The sequence below is a fragment of the Sinocyclocheilus anshuiensis genome, unplaced genomic scaffold (assembly GCF_001515605.1).
Source record: "Sinocyclocheilus anshuiensis isolate Anshui unplaced genomic scaffold, SAMN03320099.WGS_v1.1 scaffold55, whole genome shotgun sequence".
Taxonomy (NCBI): Eukaryota; Metazoa; Chordata; class Actinopteri; order Cypriniformes; family Cyprinidae; genus Sinocyclocheilus; species Sinocyclocheilus anshuiensis.
This window is the reverse complement of record NW_015549647.1, coordinates 1,877,771-1,887,943: the sequence shown is the minus strand read 5'-3', so window position 1 is coordinate 1,887,943 and position 10,173 is coordinate 1,877,771. Positions and strand designations below refer to the sequence as shown.

At 38.7% G+C, this 10,173-nt stretch overlaps 1 protein-coding gene across 1 annotated transcript in view; it reads right to left on the bottom strand.

Moving 5' to 3' along the window:
• Window positions 1–4,338: 4,338 nt before the first annotated feature.
• LOC107660129 (fidgetin-like) overlaps window positions 4,339–10,173 on the bottom strand; it is a 15,507-nt gene continuing 9,672 nt past the window's right edge. The window contains exon 3 of the mRNA XM_016449366.1: window positions 4,339–5,759. Coding sequence (XP_016304852.1) covers window positions 4,564–5,759 — 1,196 coding nt within the window. The 3' untranslated portion in view covers window positions 4,339–4,563. The remainder of the gene's footprint in view (window positions 5,760–10,173) is intronic.

Sequence of the window (10,173 nt, the reverse complement as noted above, 5' to 3'; positions counted from 1 at the left end):
AAGAACAAAATGATCTAATTTACCTGAATAACACATACAGCCCACGTAAACACGTTCACCGTGTAGGCCTATATACTATTACATTTAGTTATCCATTTTCCTAACCACTTGTATGTGATGCTGGAGCCTATTCCAGAATCTCGTCCATCACAGGGCTAACACACATGGACATACACACAATCGCACTCACACCATCAGATAACTTAGTGTCTCCAATTTTCTCACAATTATATCCATCTATAAACTGCAATATTGCACATAATAAGTGATGAAAAAATTGGATGAACACATCACAGAAAGAGAAATGAAAAAATTAAAGTCTGTGAGATGCTTTAATAGTGAGTTAAATAACACAACCATCCTTCACTGCACACACACAACGCACACACACAAAATCTTTGCTATCTCAATGAAAAAATGTGCTCAATTTTGATAAAAAGCTAATGAGTACACACTAACCATAACCCAAACACTACTTCTAAAAGAAATCTATTCACACTTATATTTGTGCATTTACAGCATAAATGTATACCTGAATGAATTTTTTTTTTATAGTATCTTGCACCCTAAAAAGTGGTTTTGTCAGATTTAGCTGGTTTCTGGGTCTGTCCAAAAAGTAAAACTCACATATAGTGTTTCACGTCCATTGAAAACTGCAAACAAGGCCTTAAGGTAAACATATTTAATTAGCAAATTGTTTACAATACTCCAAAAGTCATGAAAACAAACACAACAGAGTCGATTGAGAATATGGCAACACACACTCTCTCTTTTTGACTGCAATTAACTCACAACTCAGTTCTGAATGTAACTGTATTTTATATATTGAGAACATAAGCTGTAAAATGCTGTATTTTGAAATGCAGAAAGGAGTCACCAACCACTAAATGTGGTGTTTACACAGTGAAACATCATGTGTGGTTGTAATGTACCTTTAACACTAATTCCAGCACTCAGAAATACCAAACACAGCTGTCCCAAGACTTGGTGTACAACAAAACAACTGTAGACAGATTAGTGCACCATTACTGCAAACACTACTGCAAACAACCTTTTTAATAAGACAACAGATGGTTTGATAAGGAACTGATGTGATATTGATAAATAAACATCTCCTAATTTTCAAAATGATCAAGACAAAAACAGAAAAGCTGCAGACAGAACGAAACAGGAAACCGTAAAAAAAACCTTCAAATGACAGCAATATAAAAACATGATGTGGAAGAAAACATTTCTCTGTAAACAAAGAAATATAAATGGCGCTTTTGGCAAACAGCTGAAAAAAGTTAAAGGGGTCATATGATGAGATTTAAATTTTTCCTTTCTCTTTGGAGTGTTACAAGCTCTTGGTGCATAAAGAAGATCTGTAAAGTTGCAAAGACTAAAGTCTCAAATCCAAAGAGATATTCTTTATAAAAGTTAAGAGTCAGCCACACCTACCTAAAACGACTCGTTCTAACACGCCCCCACATGTCTACGTCAGGATGTGGGAAGATTTGCATAACGCCGCCCAAATGTTCACGCAAAGAAAGAAGGCGTAACTTTTATTCTGGCTGTAGTATTGTTGCCGCCGCCGCCATGTCGTGAAGAGCTGTGTGCTTCGTTGTGAAAGCGAAACTACTTTGTTTGGTCTTCCAAAAGAGGACAATATCCGCTTCGTCATGCCTGGAGCTGATCCGTGCTGGTCCCTGAGGAAATACTTCAACTTCGCTCACCTTCGACGAAGCAGAGTCCAGCCCGGGGTCGTCACATGTGGTTGCCGCAGGCATCACAATATGGTAAGGGGCGTAACATTTCCGTCACACGCTTGAGGAATTCGGCCAATCACAACGCACTGGATAGCTGGCCAATCACAGCACACCTCGCTTTTTCAGACCGATGAACTTTGTAAAAATCGACGCGTTTCAGAAAGGCGGGGCATAGAGGAGAAACAATAATGTACAGTATGTGGAAAATAATGTGTTTTTTGAACCTTAAACCGCATAAACACATTTCATTACACCAAATAATGTTCTTTTTAGCAGCATCATATGACCCCTTTAAAGAATGTCTGTGCTTTCATCCTTGCGTACCATCGCTCTGCACATTTTGTATGTATCTCTTATCACTTCATACGTTTGTTCTATTCGACCGTAAGTGCCCTGCTAAGTGAACATCACAGGATATTCCGCCATGATTCCAGTTCGAAGGGAGCGTACGTTCCATTCAAAAGGCATTAAAGTGTGCGAGACGTGAATTTAAACTGTATTTATTTACAGAGGTATATTATGTCACACTTCACACTTCAGTAAGTTTCGTCTGTGTGTGAAGACACTGAAGGCAGTGGCGTATCGCAAATCCGTGAATGAATGACAGATTTCCCGTGCGCAGGGAGTAAGGAGCAAAGAACAAAGAACTGCATGCGAGGACTGGAATTGAGAACCACTGATCTAGACAATGATGAATGTGTGTAGTTGTGTAAGGAAAAGTGTACTGGTGTATGTCCTAATCACTCGAAAATGATACAATAGCTTAAATAAATCTCACATTTTAGTTTTAAAGTTTGCAGTCAACAGGAAAGTTATGAACAGACTGAGCATGAGATAACACAATAATACCACAGGAACAATGTAGTGATGCACCCCATTGCAGAGCGAGATTCATCATCATGATTGAGGTCTGTTCAAGACTCATTTGCCGATTTGGTTCAATTCACAATTCTAATTTTACCTGATGGTTCTTTAAGCAGTCTTTTCAAGGAATTCCTTCCAATTGTCTCTTAGAATGAAGCCAATTCACCCTCCTGAACTGAAACCGCACGGAAATAAAAAGACTAAAATATATTCACACAAAAGGAGTCATTTTGGCTGAACATTTCCTTGTGATTTGGCTCCCACACTGCTGCTTTGGTGATTTACTTTCATAAATAAGTATAATAGCGTAATTCCCTTTGGAAGGGTTCACAAAGAAGGGAAAGGAAGTAAACAGAAAGATTTGTAGTGAGGTCAGCCAAACCTATTTCCAGTGCTTGGGATAAAGTAAACTCAACACTATTTTTAAAAATGCGTAAAACCTTAAGTGCAAAGTCATGTGCTCTCCTCGCTGAGCATTTTCACACTTTGGCCTTTAGGCAATGTTTTATTTTTGGTGGCCGAGCAGGCCAAGACGGTCTCAGGAAGTAGCCGAAATAATCTGAATTCCATTTGTTTTTATGTCTGCAGTAATGTTTCACTCAATATACTTAATTTTCAAGATAGTCTACAACATTTTTTGAGACAACAGCAGAAATTGGTGGAATAGACAGAACAGCACTATGACTGATAATTACTAAACATTATAAATCTAACAGCAACTTTTAAATCTGCGGTTTGTAATTTTGTTTGGAATTATAAAAATAAAGATTTTTTTCAGTTCAAACATTCCCCTACACTTAAAACATTGGTCAGACCAAAAGAAAGTCCCGCCACCAAATTTACACCAATTGTTAAGTCAGTGTTGGTAGGTTGGGCCACTTAAACAAAACGCCACAGAACCACAATGTTTACACGTTTTGGGAAGTAAACATACAAATAACTGACTGTTTTCTCTACATATTTACCTATGAAAGGAAAATGTAATTTCTCATAGAAAAAATTACACACAGCAGCTTTAAGATCCTAAAGAACTGCAAAACTTTTTGCATAATGTTTCATAGAATTATCTTGTAACTTAGCTCCACAAAGATGTCTAGCAACATATCTGTATCCTCTCTTAAAATGCAGTGAAAGTGCATAAAAACTTAGCAACAGACAAAAAAAAAACATTTTGCTTTGGACCACCTGGTTCAAGTGAACTGAATTGGTTTTTTTCCTAAGGATGGTATGTGAAAACACCCTCTTTTTCTCTGTTACACACAAACACAGCATACGCCATTTATCTGACAGATACTTTCCTGAGGTTTTATCTATCTCTCCCACACTCACATACTTTAAACAACCAGGATTTGTCAATTCTCCTGTGGAAAAAGGGGGAACAGAATTTACAATTAAAGCTCACCACATAACCATTACAAGGCCACAAACACACACCGAATGTACACCATGGCAATATGGTCAACCATAGCTAGTGTCCAACCACCACATCTGTTACCGTGACTCCTTGTCTCCATGGCAGCCACAACACATCGATTAGACATATACATTCCCTTCATGTGTTCTCTTATCTCTCGGAATGGAGGAGCAAATTCTTTCCAAACCTCTCAGAAATATGTGTCCGTCATGGAGGATATACTGGTCTGTCCGTTCCATCAGAGTGAGGAGGTCAGTGTCTCGCAATGACCTGTTAGGCTCGGCTAGGAAGGGCATAAACATCATTGTCCTTTTTCCAGAATAGAGAAACTAATCTCCTTCTGTCCTGTAGAGCGAACAACACACCAAGAGACCTCCTGGGCAGAAATCCCCTGCTGCACCTGTATTTTGAGGCCCTTGCATTGAACCCCAACTCTATGGCTTTGAGCAAGTCCCTCCTTTCTACCTCCAATCCACTAGGGGGAGCACTCACACATCATCAACTCAAGCACGTCTGGTTGTGTGTGAGCACAATCACTCAGGGTGTGTTTGTGTCAAGGCAGAGATGTTGGTGAGAAGTGACAATAGAAGTTGAGGTAGATGGAAAGTGTTGTCTGGATGTACCATTGTTCCGTCCGCTCATAGCTACTGTGAGAGTCTCCAGGCTTCTTAAAGAGTCTCTGTGATTAGCTGGCTTGAAAGATGAAGACATTCCATCTGCCGATTGGTTGAACCCATTTTGCTTGTCCACCGTTTCATCTCCTGATGGTCTGTATAGGGGGCTGCCTTCAGACCTAGAGTCTGAATTAGAGTTGCCGCCAAAATCAAACTCCTCAAATACTCCAATCTCGCTTTGAGTTGATGGGTAATATGACTTTGAAAGGCTGGTAGCACTTGGGGCATCACTTTCAGAGACACTACCTCCCAGGCTGGTGGCTGGGTATGAGTATCCCACAGCTGGAAGAGGGTTGGGAGGAGTTATACCTGCAGGTAGGTATGCCGAGGGAGGACTGTAGCCAGCAGGAAGAACGGTCTGTGGGGGGTAACGGGTGTTAGGGTAACTGTATGCAGCTAGGTTTGGTGAGGTGTTAGCATTGTAGGTTGATACCAGACTTGCATGGGAAGGGGTAGGGTGGAAAAGAGAGCCACCGTAACTGCCTACAGGCTGCAGGAAGGGAGTGCTGTAGGGAGTACTGCTGTATTCCTGATTCCCAATCTGACTGTTACAACTGCTGCTGGAGAAACCAGGTTCCGGAAGACTCCCGCTGCCTATAACCGGTGAGTTACACGCACTGACAGACACATCCGTCACACTGAGTGGTGCTTTGGGAAGAAGTTCGGGCACGCAACCTAACGGAGGGTAGACACTCTCCAGCCAAGGCTCTGCCTCCACCTTCCTTCCATTAAGAAGGGGCGGCCCGTTATTCACAACACCAGGTCCCCTAATGCTAACGGAGATGGTTGTGTCTGGATATCCCATAAGTCCACTCTCACAGGGTAGATCCAGAATGGCAGAATATCTCTCTGCATACCTCTTGAGCAGGTTAGAAGCGGTCAGAGCTGAAATGTCATCGTTTGCCCATGAATGTTGATACGCCGCAGCTGAGGTCGAACCTGTTAGCCTTGGATCCCTAAGTGCTTCGATCTTATGCCCTGGTGAGCGTGTGGTGGAAGTGATGTCATAGTGTTGCTCCACCCACTGCAATTGCTCAGGGCTCCACTGCATGGTCACGCCTGCCAGTAAAAAAAAAAAAGTTGCATCTGTCAGTTCAAACTCATGGAACTTCATAAAAATCAGAAATATAAATAACATCATAAACAAATGTAAAACAAAAAACCTCTGAATGTGCTGCCCACATGAATGAATCAATATGCAAACATGGTATAATATAATATCTCTGTAAAAAAAAAAAAAAAAAAAGAATTATACTTATTATTCTACCTTATTTCCATCACAATATAAATTAAGTGTGCTACAAAAAAAAACACCACTGAGAGAAAATGTGAGCAATTTAGGTTAATTTAGGTGTTATTAGAAAATTACCGCAGTTAATGACCAATTCCGCATAATCATCTTGTCAAAAAAACATAAGCACAAAAATCTTTTTACAAAAATGAATAATATAAAATATAAATCATATAAATAATATAAAATATTCAAATGAAAGACCATAGAAAATGGCTTTTACTATTCTTTTTTAAGGCATTCACTAGCAGCTATCTGAGCTTTTTTATGGTCTTTAGATTGACAGTGAAGTTTAAATTCAGCTGTGCACTTGATTCATACACACATACATCAAGAATAGCACTGATGATATCATTAAGGTCTGATACTGAGATACAGCAGAAGGCTTCTTCTCAAGTGAATAAAATAAAAGCTCTTTAATGTAATCAAGGAACCTCATATTACACTCTCTCTGTCTCTTTCTCAGTTTCATTGACTCACGCACACCACGCGGGAACATAATATTTCAGCATACTGTAATAACGATTGATCAATAATGTAGCTCTCGGCATTAGCAACTGATCCCGACAACAGATGTTACCCCTAAAAATACTGTATCTGTCATTTCAGCTTCACACATACAGTACTGCACCAAGATTTTAGTTTGTGAAACAAAGAGTTTTTCTTCTGCATCGAACTTTGGCATATGGCTGTACAGAGGGAGCGAGATGGGGGGAGAGAAGGGAAAAAGAAAAAAAAACAGAGAGATAATGTCCTTAAGCCATAAAATATAACACATAAAATACTTCTAAGATAAAGAAACATTGGATTTTCTCTGACCTTGCAAGTACAGTGGATTTGCAAAGCCTTATGCATCAGAAACAATCCAATGTTTTGTTGAAACAAAATAAAATGAGAGACATATACGCCATATTACAGCAGATGGATATTGATTTTGGGCTGATGGAACAAAATTTACATGTTCTATCCATCTCAATTAAAAACTGCCCAATTACATTCAATTCTATCAAGCAGCAAATCCTCCTGATCGATACATGCAACTTGAGGTCAGTCAGTGTACCCTCATGAGAAAAGGCTGGACTTACTGCAAACACACACACACACACAAGATATGGAACAACTGGCGCCGTTTCCCTGGAAAGACTTTAACTGACATTAATTAGGACTTTGAAAGTCACTCATCACACTCATTACATGAGCAATAGCTTTAACTGTTAAAAACTAAAGTTGTATAGTTTAGCGCACACTTAACCAAAGCGCCTTACAATACTGGGTACAAATCACACTAATGGCAATTAGCAGGACAGGTGGCTGAAAAATGGTAGGATAAAAGAAGAAAGCACAATAAAATGACAAATGATTGCAATATCAATAACACATTGATATTGTGTTCAAGCAATATCAATAACACATATGAAAGAGCGAAAGATGTCTTTTAACAACTTCCTAATTGCTTTTTTTCTCTTTTAACAGTTGAGGCCAGCGAGGCATAATAGTAGCCATTACTTCAGCATTAATTCTTACATGCTTGCCTACAAAAACAGATACACAACAAAAAAAATGCAAATTCAGAAAACTAGATTGGTGAAGAAAAAGTGTGTAAAAAACAAAACAGAAAATGTTTTATTCTACAGATATTTTTCAGTGTATATCTATGGAATTTTTTATATTCCCGTTTATGCATTTGGCAGATGGTTTTATCCAAAGTACCTTACATTACATTCCAAATACAGTTTATTAGTTTATGCATTCCCTAACAACCGAACGACATTGCCATTGCTATCAACATAATATGCTGTATGAGCTACAGGATGTCCAACAGTGCATGAAGAGTTCTTACACAACACTATATTACACACTAACTTCAACTCTTCTACAATACAATGATAAAGTCCTATGCATCATGAGATGGATATTTATTTAAATGTGAAAAAAATAAATATTCTCTGGCTGTTTTTTTCCTACATTACAGCCTCACCAGAGTCTAAAGCCAAAAGCGATGTGTTGTAAAGTCCAATATTAGCTGTGGTTTGCTGGAATGTTCTCTCAAATGCTGTCTTTTTGTTGTATTCTACAGAACTACCTGGACAATCCCATTAGCCACAAAGCTGCTGATCTAGTGTGTGTGTACTTTTGTGTGTGTGTGTAAAAGTGCGTGTGCTGGTGCTTTAGAGAATGACTTTCTGTTGTTCCAATATACCCCCTGGCTACAAATCCTCCGGAGAAGGCACATCACACACACACACACACACACACACACACACACGCACACACACACAGACAGAGCAATTTCTAAAACAATGTTCCATACTTTAAAGGCAGACATTTCATTAACCTGTTTTAGAGGAAGAGATCATTGACTGAAAATTTGTTAGTTCAGCTGTAGCGTCTCTTTAAACAATGCTTACGCTGTGTGTGTTAATGCAAGTGCGTAAATGCATATAGACTACTATTTAAAACCAGAAGCACATTGACAGACAGATAGACTCGCTTTTCCTAAGTGAAATCTCAGGTTTCTCCAGCAGCAAAATCAATACATCACACAGACTCACTTACACACACATACACTGCATCCATAAAATGCTTTTATTGAGTAATTAAACAGCCATTACTGTCGCCAACAGCAAAATAGTAAAACGGATAAAGCCCTTCAAACAGGATCTAGACAAAATGCGTACACACTCTCATACACACAATCTAATCCAGACCATTGACTTTAGTAATGATTACTGAACTGCAAAATCCTATGGGTTCCTGATTTCAAATCTTTCACAAACACGAGACAAAGACCCACAAAATTACCCAATTCAATCTTTAGAAAAAAGGCCACTAGTTTACATAATCTAGTTCCAGACCTGTATGATTTTCTTTGTTCCATCAAACACAAAAAGAGATGTTAGGCAGGATGATCACTGTGGACTTTTCCATACAATGAAAGTAAATGGTCACCAGGGGCTGTCAAGCTCTAAAAATACCAAGAAAGTACCACAAAAGTTTCTTAACGGTAGTCTATACAACTCATGTGCTATATCCCAAAACTTCTGAAGCCATATGATACAGACAGAATAAAAGGTCATTATTTACAAATTTGATCTTCCTCTCTGCCATAGCTCTCAAATGTCATTTGCATCAGCATATATTCACATTGGCACATTGTGATCAGTTGTGATCAGAGACACGTGAGAACAAAATTTTGGCATTACTGATATTCTGATTTGTAGGGCTGAAACGATTAGATGACATTATTGACAATGTCGACAATAAAAAATTGTCAACAAATATTTTTGTTGTCGAATAATCGTTTTATCCAATGTAGCATAATGTAAGGGCCTGCTATAACACGTTTTGACCAGTGAAGCGCTGTAGCGCAAGACTGTAATTCAACTCTCCCGGATGCAATCCAAGAGAAGACGACACACAGGGCACTTCTGAGAGTTGCCCTGCGTCCCAATGTTCATATTATCCATCCTAAATAGTATGTGACATTAGAATAATTGTGTCCCAAAGCATAGTATGTTGAAAAGAGTATGCCAAAAGCCAAAAGTAGAAAGATTGTCTACTATTTCAGGTCGATTTTTGAAGTGTGGATCCGTGCACACTCTAATGACTAATATTACCCCCAATCCATTGCGCTTTGACGAATGATTCGGTTGAGAACTACAAACACAAATAAAAAGCGTTAAAAAAAACTACAAACATGGTGTATGTGCACAACCGACGGTTAAGTAGAGAGGTTTAGATAAAGGGGTTTTAGTTACTAATAATCAACATTTAACCTGGTAAAAAATATTTATTTAATGTTATCTGTGTTATATTTAATCTGCAACAGCAATGTAAACTTTTATAAACATCCATTTGGTCGTTAACTTTGAGCAGATATAAAATATGAGCAGAGTTCTCCACATGAAGACCGCGGCTCGCAAATCAACATGCTACTTTTCTCTCCGATATGATAGGAATTAGGAAGTTAAATGAAATGTGGAGGATGTTAACTGTAACAAGATGATTGACAGGCCAGTTTACAGTGACAGGGTGCTTGTAACTATGCGACAGAGCGGTCCGTTAAAGACACAATTGTATGACATGATAGTATATCCCAAAGTTTGCCTACTCTTCTACTACACACTCAAAAGTGTGTACTTTTTCTTCACCAAAAGAGTACATACTTTAAGGGCGTAGTAT